The sequence below is a fragment of the Erithacus rubecula genome (assembly GCF_903797595.1).
Source record: "Erithacus rubecula genome assembly, chromosome: 4".
Lineage (NCBI taxonomy): Eukaryota > Metazoa > Chordata > Aves > Passeriformes > Muscicapidae > Erithacus > Erithacus rubecula.
Window position 1 is genome coordinate 68,084,462 of NC_136686.1, and position 20,967 is coordinate 68,105,428.

The following is a 20,967-nucleotide window of genomic DNA, read 5'->3' on the forward strand; positions in this document are numbered from 1 at the left end:
TCTCTTCCCTCTTCCCTCCTCTCTTCCCTCCTTTCTTCCCTCCTTTCTTCCCTCCTTTCTTCCCTCCTGTTCCCCCCTTCTTCCATCCTTCCATCCCTCCTTTCCCCTTCTTTCCCTCCCTCCCCCCATTTCCCTCCAGGCCTCTCCCATTCCCACGGGATTTTCCCCTCTTTTCCCGGCAGACGCTGCTGGATCTGGGCGCGTCCCCGGACTACAAGGACAGCCGGGGTCTGACCCCGCTGTACCACAGCGCCATGGTGGGGGGAGACCCCTACTGCTGCGAGCTGCTGCTGCACGACTACGCCCACCTGGGCTGCGTGGACGAGAACGGCTGGCAGGAGATCCACCAGGTGGGATGGGCTGGAGCCAAAGGGGTGGGAGCCAAAGGGGTGGGATCCAAAGGGGTGGGATCCAAAGGGGTGGGAGCCAAAGGGGTGGGATCCAAAGGGATGGGATCCAAGGGGGTGGGATCTGGCTGTAAGAATGTTCTCCTGGTGCTCATGGATGGGCCTGGCAGGAGATCCACCAGGTGGGATGGGGTGGGAGCCAAAGGGGTGGGAGCCAAAGGGGTGGGAGCCAAAGGGGTGGGAGCCAAAGGGATGGGATCCAAAGGGGTGGGATCCAAAGGGATGGGATCTGCAGGGATGGGATCCACAGGGGTGGAAGCCAAAGGGATGGGATCCAAAGGGATGGGATCCAAAGGGATTGGATCCACAGGGGTGGGATCCACAGTGATGGGATCTGCAGGAATGAGATCCAAAGGGGTGGGATCCACAGGGATGAGATCCAAAGGGGTGGGATCCGGCCATAAGGATGTTCTCCTGGTGCTCATGGATGGGGCTGGCAGAAGATCCACTAGTGGGATGGAATGGGATCCTAAGGGGTGGGATCTGAAGGGATGGGATCCACAGGGATGGGATCTGGCCATGGGAATGTTCTCCTGGTCCTCATGGATGCAGTCATTCCATGCCTGAGGTTTAGGGTTCTGTTCTGGGAATGTTCTCCTGGTATCCATGGATGGAGATTCACGAGGTGGGATAGGATCTGCAGGATTGAGATCCACAGGGATCCACAAGGATGGGACACAGAGGGACAGGATTGGCAGGGATGGAATCCAAAGGGGTGGGATCTGGCAATGGGAATGTTGTCCATGGATGGGGTCATGCCATGCTTGAGGTTTAGGATTGGTCTCTGGGAATGTTCTCCTGGTGTCCCTGGATGGACATCCATCAGGTGGGATGGGATCCACAGGGATGGGATCCACAGGGATGGGATCTCACCATGGGAATGTTCTCCTGGTGTCCCAGGATGGACATCCATCAGGTGGGATGGGATCTGCCTGGATGGGATCCACAGGGATGGGATCTCACCCTGGGAACGTTCTCCTGGCAGCCATGGACAGTTTGTCCCTGTTTTCCCTCCAGGCCTGTCGCTACGGACACGTGCAGCACCTGGAGCACCTCCTGTTCTACGGAGCGGACATGACGGCGCAGAACGCCTCAGGAAACACGGCCCTGCACATCTGCGCCCTCTACAACCAGGTGGGACAGGGACAGGGACAGGGACAGGGACACCCGGGGCAGGGGCACCACCCCGGGACACTGCTGGACCTCCATTCCCAAATCCAGAGGTGGAATCCATCCTGTCCTGGGATGAGGCTGTTCCTCCTCGGAGTTTCAAGATTTGGGTTCCATCCTGTGGTGTAATCTGGATTTGGGGACAGGGGACACCCCAGGAGAGGTGGCACCAGCCCAGGATAATCTTGGATCTCCCCATTCCCAAATCCAGAAGTGGAATCCATCCTGTCCTGGGATGAGGCTGTTCCTCCTCAGAGTTTCTGGGTTTGGGTTCCATCTCGTGGTGGAATCTGGATTTGGGGACAGGGGACACCCCAGGGGAGGTGGCACCACCCTGGGACATTCCTGGATGTCCCCATTCCCAATTCCAGAGGTGGAATCCATTCCCTGCACTTGGAAAAGCTGTTTGAGGATGTTTCTCCTCATAGCTCCAGAGTTTGGGTTCCAGGGTGGAATCTCTGGGATTTGGGCACAGAGGACATTGTGGGGGCTCCTGGATCTCCCCATTCCCAAATCCAAAGGTGGAATCCATCCTGTCCTGGGATGAGGCTGTTCCTCCTCGGAGCTTCTGGGTTTGGGTTCCATCCTGTGGTGGAATCTGGATTTGGGGACAGGGTACACCCCAGGGGAGGTGGCACCACCCTGGGACACTCCTGGATCTCCATTCCCAAATCCAGAGGTGGAATCCATCCATCCCTGTCCTGGAATGAGGCTGTTCCTCCTTGGAGCTCCCGATTTAAGGTTCCATCCCATGGTGGAATCTGTGGGATTTGGGGACAGGGACAGGGTGGGGCAGGTGGCACCAGCCCAGGACACTCTTGGATCTCCCCATTCCCAAATCCAGAGGTGGAATCCATTCCCTGTCCGGATATGAGGCTGTTCCTCCTTGGAGCCCCCGATTTTGGGTTCATTCCAAGGTGGAATCTGTGGGATTTGGGGATGGGGGACATCACAGGGGAGGTGACACCACCCTGGGACTCTCCTGGATCTCCCCATTCCCAAATCCAGAGGGGGGATGCATTCCATATCCCGGGATGAGCTCGTTCCTCCTTGGAGTCCTGGCCAGGTTTGGGATTTTCCAAGAGAACATTCCATGGTTTAATCTTTTATGATTCCCACAGAAGGAGCAGAACCCTCAGGGAAGGGGGAGAATTCCTTGGAAAAGGGGCCAAATCCTTGGACAAGGGGCAAAATCTTTGGGAAAGGAGGAAGATCCTTGGGAAAGGGGCAGAATCCAGGGAGAAGGGGCAGAATTCCTTGGAAAAGGGGAAAAATCTTTAGAAAAAGAACAGAATCCTTGGAAAAGGCACTGAATTCCTTGAAAAAGAAGGAAAATCCTTGGAAGAGAGGCAGAATTCCTTGGAAAAGGGGGACAATCCTTGGAAAAGGCAGAGAATCCTTGGAGAAGGGACAGAATCCTAGGAATCTGGAACTGGATGATCCCAAAAATTCTTTCCAACCCAATCCATCCCGGAATTCCATGATAACTTGTTTCGCTTTCGGGTCGGGAATACCAAATCCTTAGGGAATGTTCATCCTCTCCCTCTTTTCCCAAAGAATTTTCCAGATGTGTTGCTCCCAATCCTGGTCTAATTCCAGGGGTTTTTTTTGGTTTTTATTTCCCCCAGGAAAGCTGTGCCCGGGTTCTCCTCTTCCGAGGAGCCAGCAAGGAAATCCGGAATTACAACAGCCAGACGGCGTTCCAGGTGAGCAGAATTCCCAGGAATCCCATGGAGATTCCCAGTATCCCCACTGCAGCTCTCTCGTGGATCCAGGGATTTTTTTCCAGCTGGGATTTGTCCCACCGGGGTGGGATTTGGGATGAGCACCAGAGCAGGAAGGAGGAAAAACACGTGGAATTCCAGGATGAGGATGGGAATGGAGGGGTTTTGTGGGATATGGAGGTGGGAAGGGGGAATTGTGGATTTTTTGGGGGGATGGGAGGTTTTGGGATGGAATGGAGTGTTTGGGAAAGGAGCAAAATCCTTGGAAAAGATGGAGAGTCCTTGGAGGATTTGGGAATTTGGGGATTTAGAGAATTAGGGATTTTGTGACTCTGGGATTTAGAGAATTGAGGATTTGAGGATTTGGGGATTTGAGGATTTGGGGATTTGGGGGTTTGGGGGTTTGGGGATTTGAGGATCTAGAGATTTGGATACTTGGGGTCTTCAGGATTTGGGGACTTGAGGGTTTTGGGATTTGGGGACTTGGAGATTTGGGCATTTGAGCACTTCAGGATTTGGGGATTTGAGGATTTGGGTATTTTGGGATTTGGGGACTTGGAGAATTAGATTTGGAACTTGGGACTTTGGGACTTCAGGATTTGGAATTTGAGGATTTAGGGATTTGGGGGTTTGGGGACTTGAGAATTTAGGGATGTGGAGAATTTGTGGTTTTGAAGATTTGGACACTTGGGAATTTGAGGACTTCAGGATTTGGGGATTGGGGGGTTTAGGACTTGGAGAATTAGGGACTTTGGGATTTCAGGATTTGAGGATTTGGGGATTTTAGGATTTGGGGATCTGGGTATTTGGATACTTGAGGACTTCAGGATTTGAGAACTTAGGGGTTTAGGGGGTTGGGGGATTTGGGACTTTTGGGGGTTTTGAAGATTTTGGGAATTTGGGGAACTGGAGATTTGAGGATTTGGGGATTTGTGGATTTGGGCACCTGGGGATTTGGGTACTTAAGGATTCAAAATTTGGGGATTTGGGGGTTTTGGGATTTGGGGATTTGGAGAATTAGGGACTTTGGGATTTGGAATTTTGATAATTTTGGGAATTGGGGATCTGGGGATTTGTGGATTTGCATACTTGGGAACTTCAGGATTTGGGGATTTGGGAATTTTAGGGATTTGGGAATTTTGGGGGGTTTGGGGACTTGGAGAATTTGGGATTTGGGGTTTTGAGGATTTGGACACTTGGGGATTTGGGGACTTCAGGATTTGAGGATTTGGAGATTTGGGGACTCGAGGATTTGGGAGATTTAGGTATTTGGGAATTTGGGAATTTGGCTGCTGGGAAATCCCCTCCCATCAGGAACAGGCTGCCCGAGTCATTCCCAACCCCTGGAAAAATCCCCAAATCCTTTGGATGTGGCCCTTGGGGACACATCCAGCCATCCTGGCTGATCCCAAACCTCCTCCAAATTCCACGGATTTACCCCAAACCCAACACCTTGAGAGCATTCCAGGGTTTGGGATGAATTCCTGGCTGGAATCTGGGAATTCAAGGGGACCTGGATTGTCCCCAAGGCGGCACCACCCCAACACTGTCCTGGGAAGGCGTCGGCACCTCAGAATTCCCAGATGATCCGAGGCTGAAGAAGAATCCTTGGAATTCCCCCACGGAAAGCAGCTGTTCCCATCCCTATGGAAGCTCCCTCATCCCGGTTTTTTGGCTCTTTTCCAGGTGGCAATCATTGCAGGGAATTTCGAGCTGGCGGAAATCATCAAAACCCACAAAGAGTCCGATGTTGGTGAGTTGGATTTTTCCCGGTTTTCCCTTTTTTTCCCCTTTTTTTATTCCCCCTTTTCCTCTGGATCCCAAGGATGGATTTGGGGGAATGAATGGATTTTTCCTGGTGTTGCATCCATGGGTTTTCCCATGGATCTTGGAAGTGTTTGAGAGATTCCTGTGGGGTTCAGGCTGTTTTTCCAGCCTGGCTGACATTCCCAAGGTCTGGAATTATCCTGGAATTGCTCTACTGTAAAATCTGGAATTTTTTTTCCCTCTCTTTTTGCATCCATGAGGGATTTCATTCCCAAATCCAGGGATTTGGGGCAAGGAGGGAAAATCCTCTGGGAATGGGAGTAAAGTGGGTGTTGTTCTGGTTGGATTTGGGTTTTTTAAGGAATATTTTGGGAATTTTGGTCCCTTGGGTGTTCTTTCCCATCCTTCCCATGTCCCTATGGGAGAAATTCCAGGGAAAAATGGGTTTGGATCAGGAATAAAATCCACACTTGTTGTGTTTCCTTGGATGATCCCGATGGATCCAGTGGAGGGAGCAGTGGGAATTTCTATCACAAAGGAACGGAGCCGTGGGATCAACAGCTGGAAAAAGAATTTAGGGAAAAAATTCCTGGCTGGGAGAATTCCCAAAAAATTCCCTGTGGCTGCCCCTGGGATATCCAAGGTTGGAATAGCTTGGGAAGGGGTGGGATTGGGTGGGATTTAAGGTCCTTTCCCACCCAAATTCCTGAAATTCCATGAAAACACTGAAATGAAGGAAAACAAGGATCCGTTTTTAGAGAATTCGCAGCAGGAATTGAGCTTGGCTCAATCCCAAAAATCCTTTCTCACTTTTTTTTTTTTCCCCTTAATCCCGACAGCCATGACTGGAAATTTGGGGTGGGATAGAAAAGTCAGGAAGGATTTTGGGAAGAGCCTGCCAATTCCTTTGCCTGCAAGGTTATGGAATTAATCCAAGAAAAAAAGTTTGGGAATAAACGACCTCCAAAGCTCAGCCTAAATCCTCCTCTGCTGGAATCTGCACGTGGGACTCCTGATTTTCCTCGGGAAAAAAAAAAAAAAAAAAAAAAAAGCAGGAAAAACAGCACAGAAAACTGTCAGGAACAATGGGATGTCTGGGAATCAGCTCCGGATAAAAAATAGGTCAGGGAAGAATTCCAAACTAATTCCAACCCGAGCAGCAGGTCCAGATGGTCCTGCCCACAGCCAGGAGCTCCCCGGGGCTTGGAAAGTGGGTTTGGAAATTAGGATGGGAAAAGGGGTTTGGAAAAAGGGTTTGGAAAAAAGGGTTTGGAAAAAAGGGTTTGGAAAAAGGGGTTTGGAAATTAGGATGGAAAAAGGGGGCTGGAAAAAGGGGGTTGGAAATTAGGATGGGAAAAGGGGGTTGGAAAAAAGGGTTTGGAAAAAGGGGTTTGGAAAAAAGGGTTTGGAAATTAGGATGGAAAAAGGGGTTTGGAAAAAGGGGTTTGGAAAAAAGGGTTTGGAAATTAGGATGGAAAAAGGGGGTTGGAAAAAGGGGTTTGGAAATTAGGATGGGAAAAGGGGTTTGGAAAAAGGGTTTGGAAAAAGGGGTTTGGAAAAAAGGTTATGGAAATTAGGATGGGAAATGGGGATTGGAAATGGGGATTGGAAATGGGGACTGGAAAAAAGGGTTTGGAAATGGGGATTGGAAATTAGGGTGGGAAAAGGGGGCTGGAAAAAGGGGGTTGGGAAAAAGAGGATTGGAAATGGGGATTGGGAAAAAGGGGGTTGGAAAAAGGGTTTGGAAATGGGGATTGGGAAAAGGGGTTTGGAAATTAGGATGGGAAATGGGGTTTAGGAAAAAGGGATTGGAAATGGGGACTGGAAAAAGGGTTTGGAAAAAGGGTTTGGAAATTAGGATGGGAAAAGGAACTGGAAATGGGGGTTGGAAAAAGAGGGTTGGAAAAAGGGTTTGGAAAAAGGGTTTGGACATTAGGATGGGAAATGGGGTTTGGAAATGGGGACTGGAAAAGGGGTTTGGAAATTAGGATGGGAAATGGGGATTGGAAATGGGGATTGGAAAAAGGGATTGGGAATTAGGGTGGGAAATGGGGATTGGAAAAGGGGGTTGAAAAAAGGGTTTGGAAATTAGGATGGGAAATAGGGATTGGAAAAAGAGTTTGGAAATTGGGTTTGGAAATTAGGATGGGAAATGGGGATGGGAAATGGGGATTGGAAATGGGGTTTAGAAATCAGGATTAGAAACTGGATTTGCAAAAGGGATTTTGGGTTTGGAAATCGGGTTTGGAAACTGGGATTGGAAAAGGGGATTGGAAATGGGGACAGGAAATTGAGATTGGAATTGAAGTTTAGAAATGGGGTTTGGAAATCAGGATTAGAAATTGGATTTGGAAAAGGGATTTGGATTTTCGGTTTGGAAATCAGGATTGGAAATAAGATTTGGAAATTGGAATTGGAAATGGGGTTTTGATTTTGGGTTCGAAAAAGGGGTTTGGGAAAGGGGTTTAGAGACTGGGATTAGATATAGGGATTGGGGTTTGGGAATTTGGAAACTGGGGATTGGAAATGGGGTTTGGAAATCAGGATTGGAAATTGGGATTGGAATTAGGGATTGGAAGTTTGGGAGGAGCTGAGGAATTTTGTGGGAGCAGGGAATGGCTCCTGCTTGTGTCAGTTCCCCAGGATTTTATGGGATCAGGGAAGGGATGTTGGAAGCAGGAATTGGGTAGGATTGGGATTGGAATGATGCTCATGGAGGGATTTTTCCTGTGGAATTCCCAGTGGGAAGCAGGGCTGGGTTGAGGTGGGACCTGGAGATCCCAGTGCAGAGGGAGGAAGGACGGGAGATTCCCAGGAGGATTCCAGGCTCATCCATGTTTTCTTTGGGATCTGGAATATTCAGCAGAGCGAGAATTTCCCGCTCCCTCTTGTCCTGGGAATTCTCCAGTCTGGGAAATGGGAATTCTCCAGTTTGGGACATTCCATGGGAGTTGTTCAGTCTTGGAGATGCCCTGGGAATTCTCCAGTTTGGGAAGTGCTGCAGGAATTCTCCAGTTTGGAAAATGTCCTGGGAATTTTCCATTCTGGGAAATGTGGGAATTCTCCAGTGTGGGACATTCCATGGGAATTCTCCAGTCTGAGAAATGTGGGAATTCTCCACTTTGGGAAATTATTTGGGAATTCTCCAGTCTGGGAAATGTAGGAATTCTCCACTTTGGGGAATGATTTGAGAATTCTCCAGCCTGGGAAATGTGGGAATTCTCCAGTCTGGGAAATGTAGGAATTCTCCACTTTGGGGAATGATTTGGGAATTCTCTAGCCTGGGAAATGTGGGAATTCTCCAGTCTGGGAAATGTGGGAATTCTCCAATCTGGGAAATGTAGGAATTCTCCACTTTGGGGAATGATTTGGGAATTCTCCACCTTGGGAAATGTGGGAATTCTCCAGTCTGGGAAATGTGGGAATTCTCCATCCTGGGAAATGTAGGAATTCTCCACTTTGGGGAATGATTTGGGAATTCTCCATCCTGGGAAATGTAGGAATTCTCCACTTTGGGGAATGATTTGGGAATTCTCCAGCCTGGGAAATGTGGGAATTCTCCAATCTGGGAAATGTGGGAATTCTCCACTTTGGGAAATGATTTGGGAATTCTCCAGTCTGGGAAATGTGGGAATTCTCCAGTCTGGGAAATGTGGGAATTCTCCAGTCTGGGAAATGTGGGAATTCTCCAATCTGGGAGATGTAGGAATTCTCCACTTTGGGGAATGATTTGGGAATTCTCCACCTTGGGAAATGTGGGAATTCTCCAGCCTGGGAAATGTGGGAATTCTCCACTTTGGGGAATGATTTGGGAATTCTCCACCTTGGGAAATGTGGGAATTCTCTGCTTTGGGAATTCTCTCCTTTTCCCCTCTGAGCCATTCCAGGCTCCTTCCCTGTTTCCCTCTGGAATTTTCCAGGATTAAGCTGGAATCGTGGCCTGGAACCGAGCAGCCATTTGCACTCCTTGTTCTTTCCCATGAATATTTATCATGGAAGCAGTGAATCCAAACAAACCTCGGAGCGCTGATTGCGCTTCCCTCCCTCCGGCTGCCGGGAATTTTCGGGAGCCTCTGGAGCATCTCTAGGCTTGGAATTCCTCAGGGAGCTTTGGGTGCATCCCATGGAGCATCCAGACCCTTTTGGAAAGCAGGAATCAGTGTTTTCCTTTGGAAAACAGGGATGGGGCTGCTCCAAGCAGCGCTGTCATGGTAACAGACGAGATTTTGTTTTGCCAGGAGAAACAGACCTGGAAGAAAGTCTGGGAAAAGTGTGGGGAGGAATATCCAGACAATTGTGGGAATTGCTCGGAGTTTTGCTCCTCTGTTGTCTCCTTCCCGGGATTTTCCCGCTGGGAATTGTGGGTGTCCTGTGCCTGGTGACACCTGGCCTTGGTGGGACATCCCTCTGTCCCGGTGGCACTTGGGGACACGGATCAGAGGTGGCCCTGCAGTGGTTGGGATTGATGGTCAGGGAGGGCTTTTCCAACCCCTAAAGTCTCCAAAATTCCATAATTTTGACCCATTTTTCCACTGGGATGGCCTTGGTGGGACATTCCTCCTTCCCACTGGCATTTGGGGACACGGATCAGAGGTGACCCCACAGTGCTGGGAATGGTTGGATTGATGGTCTGGGAAAGGTTTTCCAACCCCTCTGGCTCCAAAATTCCATAATTTTGACCCATTTTTCCATTGGGATGGCCTTGGTGGGACATTCCTCCTTCCCATTGGCATTTGGGGACATGGATCATAGGTGGCCTGGCAGTGATTGGGATTGATGGTCTGGGAGAACTTTTCCAACCCCTCTGGCTCCAAAATTCCATAATTTTGACCCATTTTTCCATTGGGATGGCCTTGGTGGGACATCCATCCTCGCAGGTGACACTTGGGGACACGGATCAGAGGTGGCCTTTGCCTTGGTTAGAACTGATGGTCAGGGAGGGCTTTTCCAACCCCTAAAGTCTCCAAAATTCCATAATTTTGACCCATTTTTCCACTGGGATGTCCTTGGTGGGACATTCCTCCTTCCCAGTGACACCTGGGGACATGGATCAGAGGTGACCCCACAGTGCTGGGAATGGTTGGATTGATGGTCAGGGAGAACTTTTCCAACCCCTCTGGCTCCAAAATTCCATAATTTTGACCCATTTTCCCACTGGGATGGCCTTGGTGGGACATCCATCCTTCCCAATGGCATTTGGGGACACGGATCAATGGTGGCCTTGCACTGATTGGGATTGATGGTCTAGGAGGGCTTTTCCAACCCCTCTGCCTCTGAAATTCCATGATTTCATCCAGTTTTCCCACTGGGAATGCCTGGACGTGGGGGCTGAGGGCAGGGGGTCCCAACAGGATCCAGGAAACGCCGCTGGCGGGAGAAATTCCCACACCCGAGGTTGGAATTCATGGGAGAACCAGCGCCTGGCGTTGCCACGGCAACGGGAAGAGTTCCAGGAGCCTGAAATCCTCGGACTTTGAACCGCAAATATTCCTCTGGAAAATATTCCAAGCACGGCCGTGCTCAGCATGGCCTGATCCTTCCCAATCCCGGGATTTTCCTTCTCCTGGTGGCCTCGGAGCATCCTCAGGATTCACCTCTGGAAGACCTTGGAATGGTGGCTCGGGGAATATCCCGAATCCAGAGGGCTTGGAATCCTCTGTTCTGGCTTGGAGTGGGAGCAATCCATGTTTTTCCTGATGTTTTGGTGCCAGGAATGGGTTGGATGCTGTCGATTCCATATTTCCAAAATTTTACCACAGGTGCTGGACAAATTTCCGGGATGTTAAATTTCAGGATGGGAATGAGCTCATTAAACAAAATATTGGAAAATCTCATTTTCCTGGAATTTTGGAGTGCGGGGACCCCATGGCTGAATATCTTCACTTTCCGGAACATTTGGATCTGTTTCATGGATCACGGAATTGTTTAGGCTGGAAAAATCCTCTAAGACATTGAATCCAAGAATTCCCAGCATTTCCAAGGCCACCACTGATCCGTGTTCCCAAATTCCACCTGAAATCCCTCCAGGATGGGGATTCCACCCCTGGTCCCTCTGCAGAGGCAGAGTTTGCACTTCCAGGTGGATCCTGGAATTCCCAAGGATTGGGAGGGAATTCAGAGCAGGGAGTCATTGGGGATTTATTCCATGTGCTGGATTTTCCCTGGAGCTCTGGAATGAGGGCTTGGAATAGGAGGAGCAGCCAGGATTTGTGGAAATGTGGATCCCAGTGGCAGCTGGATGTGGATTGTTGGGAATTCCACAGGTCCTGGCTTGGTCCATCAGAACGGAGGTTCCACTTCCAAACCCTTCCCAGTGGCAATCCATGGATCCCGTGGATTCCCAGTGCTGGGAGCAGATGGAGACCATTCCTGTCTTCCCAATCCAATTCCACAGGAATTCCCAACCTTCTCCTTCACCATCTTCCCAGTGTGGAATCGTCCCCTCCTTGGCCATTCCCTTCTTCCCAACCCAACTCCACAGGAATTCCCAACCCTGCCATACATTCCCAACATTCCCAACCCATTCCCAGCCCTCCCACTGGTGATCCATATTCGGATTCTCTCAATCTTCCTTCTCTCCCACCCTCTTCCTTCTCTTTCCACAACCACATTTCCAACACTTAATTCTTTATTCCCATCTTTTTCGAGTCTGTGATTCCCACCTAATCCCACATTTCCATTTTTTTCCTTGGTGCCATTCTGAGAAATTCCCAATCTTCTTCCCATATTCCCATTTTTTGGCCTTTGATTCATGCCTCATCCCATATTCCCTTTTTTTTTTTTTTTTTTTTTTTTTGCTACTGCTTTTCCGAGAAACTCCCAACCCTCTTTCTGTTTCCCCATCTTTTTGGGGCCTTCAATTCCTACCTAATCCCATCTTCCCATCTTTCCAGGCCTTCAATTCCCACTCTAACCCCACATTCCCAATTTTGTTCCCAGTGCCTTTCCAAGTAGCTCCCAACACTTAATCCCTTTTCTTCAATTCCCACCCTAACCCCACATTCCCATTTTTTCTCCCCAATGCCTTTCTGAGTAACTCCCAACACTCAACCCCTTTCCAGACCTTCAATTCCCATCCTAACACCACATTCCCATCTCTTTCCCCCAGTGCCTTTCCAAGTAACTCCCAACACTCCATCCCTTTCCTTCAATTCCCACCTTCATCCCACATTCCCATTTTCCCTTCAGTGCCTTTCCGAGTAACTCCCAACACTCAACCCCTTTCCAGACCTTCAACTCCCACCCCAAACCCCCATTCCCATTTTTTCTCCCCAATGCCTATCCAAGTAAATCCCAACAGTTCACTCCTTTCCCTCAACTCCCACCCTAATACCCATTCCCATTTTCCCTTCAGTACCTTTCCGAGTAACCCCCAATACTTCACCCCTTTCCCTCAATTCCCACCTTCATCCCATATTCCCATTTTTTCCTTCCAGTGCCTATCCATATAAATCCCAACACTCAACCCCTTTCCAGACCTTCAACTCCTACCCTAACCCCCATTCCCATTTTTTCTCCCCAATGCCTATCCAAGTAACTCCCAACACTTCATCCCTTTCCTTCAATTCCCACCTTCATCCCCCATTCCCATTTTTTCTCCCCAGTGCCTTTCCGAGAAACCCCCAACACTCAACCCCTTTCCAGACCTTCAACTCCCACCCTAACCCCCCATTCCCATTTTTTCTCCCCAATGCCTATCCAAGTAAATCCCAACAGTTCACCCCTTTCCCTCAACTCCCACCCTAATCCCCATTCCCATTTTTTCTCCCCAATGCCTATCCAAGTAACTCCCAACACTTCATCCCTTTCCTTCAATTCCCACCTTCATCCCCCATTCCCATTTTTTCTCCCCAGTGCCTTTCCGAGAAACCCCCAACACTCAACCCCTTTCCAGACCTCCAACTCCCATCCTAACCCCCATTCCCATTTCCCCCCAGTGCCTTTCCGAGAAACCCCCAGCTACACCAAGCGCCGCCGGCTGCTGGGCTCGGGCGGGCTGGCGTCTCCTCGCGTCCTGCAGCGCTCGGCCAGCGACAACAACCTCAAGGGCGAGAGCCGCGGCTCCCCGCACTCGCCCGTGCCGTCCCTCCGCAGCCTCCCGGCCCAGCTGCTGCTGCAGATGCAGGAGGCGGCCGAGGGCAGCGGGGCCGGGCCGGGCAGCGCCCGCGGCGCACACAGCCGCTCGCCCTCCCTGCAGCGGGTGCAGGAGGAGAGGGAGGCGGAGGCGCCCTCGCTGAGGAGGAGCAGCCGCGGGAAGGCCAGGTGTGGGGTGGGGAATGGGGTGGGGAATGGGAATGGGGTGGGGAATGGGGTGTGGGGTTGGGGATGGGGTGTGGGGTTGGGGATGGGGTGGGAATGGGGTGTGGGGTTGGGGATGGGGTGTGGGGTGGGGAATGGGGTGTGGGGTGGGGAATGGGGTGGGGAATGGGAATGGGGTGGGGATGGGGTGTGGGGGGTGGGGATGGGGTGTGGGGTGGGGAATGGGGTGTGGGGTTGGGGAATGGGGTGTGGGGTGGGGAATGGGGTGTGGGGTGGGGAATGGGGTGTGGGGTGGGGAATGGGGTGGGGAATGGGGTGCGGGGTGGGGAATGGGGTGTGGGTTGGGGAATGGGGTGTGGGTTGGGGATGGGGTGTGGGGTTGGGAATGGGGTGTGGGGTTGGGGATGGGGTGTGGGGTGGGGAATGGGGTGTGGGGTTGGGGATGGGGTGTGGGGTTGGGGATGGGGTGTGGGGTGGGGAATGGGGTGGGGAATGGGAATGGGGTGGGGAATGGGGTGTGGGGTGGGGAATGGGGTGGGGAATGGGAATGGGGTGGGGAATGGGGTGGGGAATGGGGTGTGGGGTTGGGGAATGGGAATGGGGTGTGGGGTGGGGAATGGGGTGGGGAATGGGGTGTGGGGTTGGGGAATGGGGTGTGGGGTTGGGGATGGGGTGTGGGGTGGGGAATGGGGTGGGGAATGGGGTGTGGGGTGGGGAATGGGGTGTGGGGTTGGGGAATGGTGGATTGGGAGGGGGTGGGAGTGGTGGGATGGAGGTGGGACGGAGGTGGGGATGGGGTCTGGTGGGATTAGAGAATGGGAATGGGATCTGATGGATTATGGGGGTGTGGGAGCAGTTAGATGGAGCTGGGAATGGGATCTGATGGATTGGGAGAGCGTGGGAGGGATGGGATGGAGGTGGGAATGGGATCTGATGGTTTAGGAGGGGATGGGAAGGACGGGATGGAGCTGGGAGTGGGATCTGATGGATTATGGGGGTGTGGGAGCAGTTAGATGGAGCTGGGAATGGGATCTGATGGATTATGGGGTGTGGGAGGAGTTAGATGGAGCTGGGAATGGGATTTGATGGATTGGGAGGGGGTGGGACGGAGGTGGGGATGGGGTCTGGTGGGATTAGAGAATGGGAATGGGATCTGATGGAGTTAGAGCTGGGAGTGGGATCTGATGGATTATGGGGGTGTGGGAGGACTTAGATGGAGCTGGGAATGGGATCTGATGGATTATGGGGGTGTGGAAGGAGTTAGATGGAGCTGGGAATGGGATCTGATGGGTTGGGAGAGCGTGGGAGGGATGGGATGGAGGTGGGAAAGGGATCTGATGGAATTAGAGCTGGGAATGGGATTTGATGGATTATGGGGGTGTGGGAGGAGTTAGATGGAGCTGGGAATGGGATTTTATGGAATTTGGTTTGGGAATGGTATCTGATGGATTAGGAGGGGATGGGAAGGATGGGATGGAGTTGGGAATGGGATCTGATGGATTACTGGGGTGGGGGAGGATTTAGATGGAGCTGGGAATGGGATCTGAAGGAATCAGGGCTGGGAATGGGATGTAATGGATTGGGGGAGCGTGGAAGGCGATTCCACGGAATTAGACAGAGCTGGGAATGGGATCCAATGGAATTAAATGGATCTGGGAATGGGATCTGATGGAATTAGAGCTGGGAATGGAATCCCAGGAATTAGATGCAGCTGGGAATGCAATCCCATGGATCAGGGATCCAGTTTTCCCCTGAATTTTTCCTGGGTTTTTCCTTCCCTCCATCCCTCTGCATCCCAGTTTCAAATTTGGTTTTTCACTGGGATTTTCCCACCATCCCATGCTCAGATCATGGATATCATGGATATTTTGGATATTGCACCAGTGGTTTGGGATTGGACCTCAAGTTATCCCACTGCTCCTCATCCCTGCCAGCCATATCCCACAGGAATGTTGGTTTGGCTGGGATTGGGAACAATTCCCAGTTCAGGTGCCCCTCATGTGTTGGGGGATTTGGATCAGAGGATTCTGTGGGAATCTTGGAATCCTGGAATAGGAAGGATCCTAAAACTGACCCAATTCCAAGGGCAGGGACACTCCCCACTATCCCAGGTTGCTCCAAATTGGCCTTGGAATTTGGGAAACTCGGGAATTTGGGATGTGCCAGAGGCAGATCCAGAGTAGAATCCGCATTGAGAGGTCAAAAATATTTGGGATTTTATAATCCATAGTCTTGGAAATATTCCCAAAATTCCCTGGAGCAGCTTTGCCCAACTCCTTGTCCAAACTTCCTGAGGATTCCTGGAGCTGGCTCCAGGGAAAATAACCCAAGAAAAGAGCGTTTTGCTCTCTTATTTCCAGGTTTTCCCAGGGATAGAAGGATGATGGAATTCTTTCCATGGAGTTGGGGAAGGAGAAATTCCCCAGGTTTGCAACTGGAGGGTTCTGAGCAGTTCAAGTTGGAAAAAAAAAACTTGGAAGTTTTAATTCCCAACAAAACCCCCTTAGCTCCATGGCAAAGGATATCCATAATTACCTGAGTCCTCTCCCATTTTCCTGGAAAAAATCACAGAGAAAACGGATTTTGGGGCAAGTTTTCCAGGGAATATTCAGTGTTATCCCGATTTTTTCATTCCAAGGTTTTCTGTCCCCTTCCCATCTCCCTTCCTTTTCCTGCTCTCCAGAGCTTCTCCCAGAATTTCAGGGGGTCCCTGGAGCAGCAGGGCTGGGACAGCAGAACTTTTCCATGGGTTTTTTCCAGGTTTTTAGTTGGATCCCTCCTCCCTCGTGGCTGTGACTGTGACTCATTCCCCACGTGCTTTTCCCAATCCCACTCCAACACCACGAGTTTCCCCACCCAGCTCCTCGTGCTGGGATCATCCCTCTGGATATTTCATTCCTTAAGCTCATCCCAAGCCCCATTCCCAGTTTTTTTGGAGCCCTACATCCCCTCTGGATTTGGGAAGGATTTAGGATTTTTTTGGGGGAAATCAGGAACTTTTTCCCCAGTCCTGTGTGAATTCAGAAATTTTTTCTTGTTGTGCATGGAAAACCAGGAATTCTTCCTAATTCTGTGTGAAAATTCAGAAATCCTTTCTAATTGTTCTTGGGAATTCAAGGATTTTCCCCAGTTCTGTGGGAATTCAGAAATTCTTCCTAATCGTGTTTGGGAATTTGGGGATTTTTCCCTAATTCTGTGGGAATTATTCCCTTTGGGTGTTTCATTCCTTAAGTTCATCCCAGCCCCATTCCCAGTTTTTTTGATCCCTAAGGTCCCCTCTGGATTTGGGAAGGATTTAGGATTTTTCCTAATTGTGTTTGGGAATCCAGGGATTTTCCCCCAATTCTGTGGGAATTCAGGAATTTTGCTTAGTTCTGTGCGAAAAAACAGGAATTTTTCCTAACTTTGTCTGGGAATTCAGGGATTTTCCCCAGTTCTCTGGGAATTCAGGAATTTTTCTTAATTCAGTGTAAAAATTCAGGAATTCTTTCTAATTCTGTCTGGAAATCCAGGAATTTTCCCTAATTCAGTGCGAATCCAGGAATTTCCCCCAATTCAGTGGGAATCCAGGAATTTTCCCCAATTCTGTGGGAATTCAGGAGTTATTCCCAATTCTGTGTGAAAATTCAGAATTCTTTCCCAACTTCCAACCTACAATTCCTCTGGAACAGCTCAAGGCTGTTTCCTGGGATTTCCTGGGAGCAGATCCCAAATCCCACCTGCCATGGAATTCTGGAGGGAAAAGGTCCCTCCCAATCCTCTTTTTTTTTTCCAGGATGAGTTTCCCTGTCTCCCTCTGGATGCTCTTTCCAGGATTTGGGCTCCTTTCCCTGGGAAAGAGGGGTCAGGAATCCTGGAAAAGGGGGACAGGAATTCTGGGAATTCCCAAGGGAAACATTGTTCAAACCAATCCTGGAATCTTTCACCTGGAATTCTGATCATTCCCACGGAAATTAAAACATCCCACAAATTTGGGATCCTTGGATGCTTGGGCAGGGATTTTGGGGAATATCGTGGTGTAATCATCCCCCTGGAATGGGAATTCTCTGGGGATTTATTCCAAGTTTATTCCAGAGGAATTTTTTCCAACCTGGAACGGGACAATTCCCAATGGAAGCACCAAATCCAGCCGGATGCTTCCACGGGCTGGAATTCCACGGAATCCCAACAACCCCACCTGGAATTCCAAGGGGATGGAATGCAGGATGTAAAAAAATTCCACAGAACGCAAAACCAAGGGCTGCTGCTCCTTCCCAAAATTCCCTTTCCCTTCGGAATCCCGTGGGAATCCCGGTGGGAGGATGCGAACATCGAGCGTGGAGAAATCCCAGACCCACCGGGAATTTCAATAAATAAATTGGATTTATCCCTCATTCCAGAAATCCGGGATGAGCTCCGGATTTGTGGAATGTGGGCCTGGAGGCTCCTGGTGTGGGGAGATAAAAGGGATGAAGGGAAAAGCTCTGCTGGAAGAAATCCCAGGAATTCACTCCCATGGAAAACATCCAACCCCACCCGGGCAGCTTCAGTCCTGGAATTGTTTTTTATTCCCTCATGGAATTTTTTTGCCCGTGGAAGTTTTTTTTTTGCTGATGGAATTATTTCTCCTCGTGGAATTTTTTTGATGGTGGAACTTTTTGCTCATGGAATTTTTTTTCCCCATGGAAAGGGCAGTCAGGGGCTGCCCAGGGAATTTTGGAGTTTCCGTCCCTGGGAGTGTCCAAGGAATTCTTGGAATTCCGCTCTTGGGCTCGGTGTCCTTGGAATTCTTATCCAGACTCTGGAATTTTGGGATTTTAACTCTTTGCACACGTTTTCCCACCGGGAGAGAGCTGGAGGGGCTGGAGCAGGAAAAGGGAAGGGGATGGAGATGGGAAAGGCTGGAAAATTCCAGAGGGAGCCAGGAAAAGGCTCAGGAGGGCACAGGTGACAGTGGCACCCAGAGATGGCACAGGTGACAGTGGCACAAAGTGTCACTATGGGTGGCAGTGAGCACAGGTGGCACAGGTGACAGTGACACACAGGGTGGCACAGGTGACAGAGGCACAAAGTGCCACTATGGGTGGCAGTGAGCACAGGTGGCACAGGTGACAGTGACACACAGGGTAGCGCAAGTGACAGTGGGGCACAGGGTGACACAGGTGACACCAGGGCACAGGGTGGCACAAGTGACAGTGGGGCCCAGGGCTGCTGTGGGTGGCAGTGGTGGCAGATTGTCACAGGTGGCACTGGGACACAGGTTGGCACAAGTGACAGTGGCACAAAGTGTCACTGGGCACAGGTGACAATGGGGCACAGGGATGGCACAAGTGACAGTGGGGCACAGGTTGTCACAGGTGACAGTGGCATATAGGGAGTGACACAGGTGGCACTGAGACACAGGGGGGCACCTGGTGACAGTGGTGGTGGCACCCAGGGCTCCTGTGGGTAGCAGTGGTGGCAGATTGTCACGGGTGACAATGGGGCACAGGGACGGCACAAGTGGCACCGGGGCACACGTTGTCACAGGTGACAGTGGCATGCAGGGGGGTGGCACAGGTGACAGAGGCACAAAGTGTCACTGTGGGTGGCAGTGGTGACACAGGTGGCACTGAGGTACCTGGTGGCAGTGGTGGCAGATTGTCACGGGTGGCTCTGGAGCACAGGGTGGCACAGGTTGGTGAAAATTGTGAGTGGGGCAAAGATGGAATTTGTGGGGCAAAGAGGGAGATTGGGACATTGAGGATGTACCCCTGAACTGGGATTGGGAACTGGGAATGGAAACTGGGAATGGGAACCAGGAATAGGAACAGGAATGGCAACTGGGATTGGGAACTGGGAATGGAAACTGGGAATGGGAACGAGGAATAGGAACAGGAATGGCAATTAGGATTGGGAACTGGGAATGGGAACTGGGAATGGGAACCAGGAATAGGAACTGGGATGGCAATTAGGATTGGGAACTGGGAATGGGAACCGGGAATGGGAATTTGGAATAGGAACTGGGATTGGGAACTGGCATTCAGAACTGGGAACTAGGAATGGGAACCAGGAATAGGAACTGGGAATGGAAACTGGGAATGGGAACTGGGACCTGGGAATGGGAACCGGGAATGGGAATTTGGAATAGGAACTGGGAACCAGGAATGGGAAATGGGATTGGGAACTGGTAACTAGTAATGGGAACCAGGAATAGGAACTGGGAATGGGAGCCGGGAATGGGAGCCAGGCTCTCCTGGGCCCGGCCCCGGCACCGGGAGGAGCGGCTCTGGCGCCCCCAAAGCGGAACCGGGCGCCCCGTGCCGGGCATTGGGTGCCCCAGCCCGGTGACCGCGCCCCAAATCCCCCCGAGCCTCCCCCGGCCCCGCGGCTGCTGCTCTGGGCTCCCCCCTGCTCCGACTCTGTCCCTCCCTCCTTCCCTCCTTCCCTCCCTCCTTCCCTCCCTCCTTCCCTCCCTTCTCCATGTTATCCCCATCCTTTCCCTGCATCCTTTCCCTCCATCCTATCCCCAACCCACCCTCCATCCTTTCCCTCCATCCTATCCCCAACCCACCCTCCATCCTTCCCTCCATCCTATCCCCATCCCACCCTCCATCCTTCCCTCCCTCCTCCTATCCAATCCTTCCCTCCCTCCTTCTTCCCTCCTCCATGTTATCCCCATCCTTTCCCTCCATCCTATCCCCATCCCACCCTCCATCCTTCCCTCCCTCCTCCTCTCCCATCCTTCCCTCCCTCCTTCCTCCCTCCTCCATGTTATCCCCATCCTTTCCCTCCATCCTATCCCCATCCCACCCTCCATCCTTCCCTCCCTCCTCCTCTCCCATCCTTCCCTCCCTCCTTCCTCCCTCCTCCATGTTATCCCCATCCTTTCCCTCCATCCTATCCCCATCCTTTCCCTCTCTCCTCCTCTCCCATCCTTCCTCCATCCCATCCCTCCACGCTGCCCCCGTCCTTTCCCTCCATCCTGTTCCCATCCCATTCCCTTTTCCGTCTCCGTGTCCTCCCTGTCCCAGGGACACTCCCTTCACGGCTTCTGATCCTGGTCCCACACCTGATCCCGATCCCAATCCCACACCTGATCTCAATCCCACACCTGATCCCACACTTGGAATTCCACACCTGATCCCAGTCTTGGGATCCCACTTTCGTCCCAGTCTTGCTCCCACACCCAATCCTAATCCCATTCCAATTCCCATTCCCATATTCCCATTCCCACACCCATCCCCATTCCCATCACCATTCCCACACCCATTCCCATATTCCCATATTCCCATATTCCCATTCCCACACCCATCCCCATCCCAATTCCCATTCCCATACTCCCATTTCCATCCCAATTCCCATTACCATATTCCCATACTCCCATTCCCATAATCCCATTCCCATCCCAATTCCCATTTCCATACTCCCATATTCCCATCCCAATTCCCATTCCCATATTCCCATACTCCCATTCCCATTCCCATTCCCATACTCCCATATCCTCATTCCCATCCCAATTCCCATTCCCATTGCCATATTCCTATACTCCCATTCCCATCATAACTGCCATTGCCATACTCCCATTCCCATATTCCCATTCCCATTCCAATATTCCCATTCCAATTCCCATTCCCATACTCCCATTCCCATATTCCCATTCCCATCACAATTCCCATTCC

General features: G+C 51.1%; 1 protein-coding gene across 1 annotated transcript in view; it reads left to right on the forward strand.

Moving 5' to 3' along the window:
- The window catches only part of SHANK3 (SH3 and multiple ankyrin repeat domains 3), a gene marked incomplete at its 5' end in the record, with an annotated part of 112,189 nt that overhangs the window by 142 nt on the left and 91,080 nt on the right, over positions 1 to 20,967 (forward strand). Inside the window, 5 exon segments of the mRNA XM_079304483.1 lie at positions 140 to 350; positions 1,425 to 1,541; positions 3,206 to 3,283; positions 4,988 to 5,054; positions 13,006 to 13,330. Coding sequence (XP_079160609.1) covers positions 140 to 350; positions 1,425 to 1,541; positions 3,206 to 3,283; positions 4,988 to 5,054; positions 13,006 to 13,330 — 798 coding nt within the window.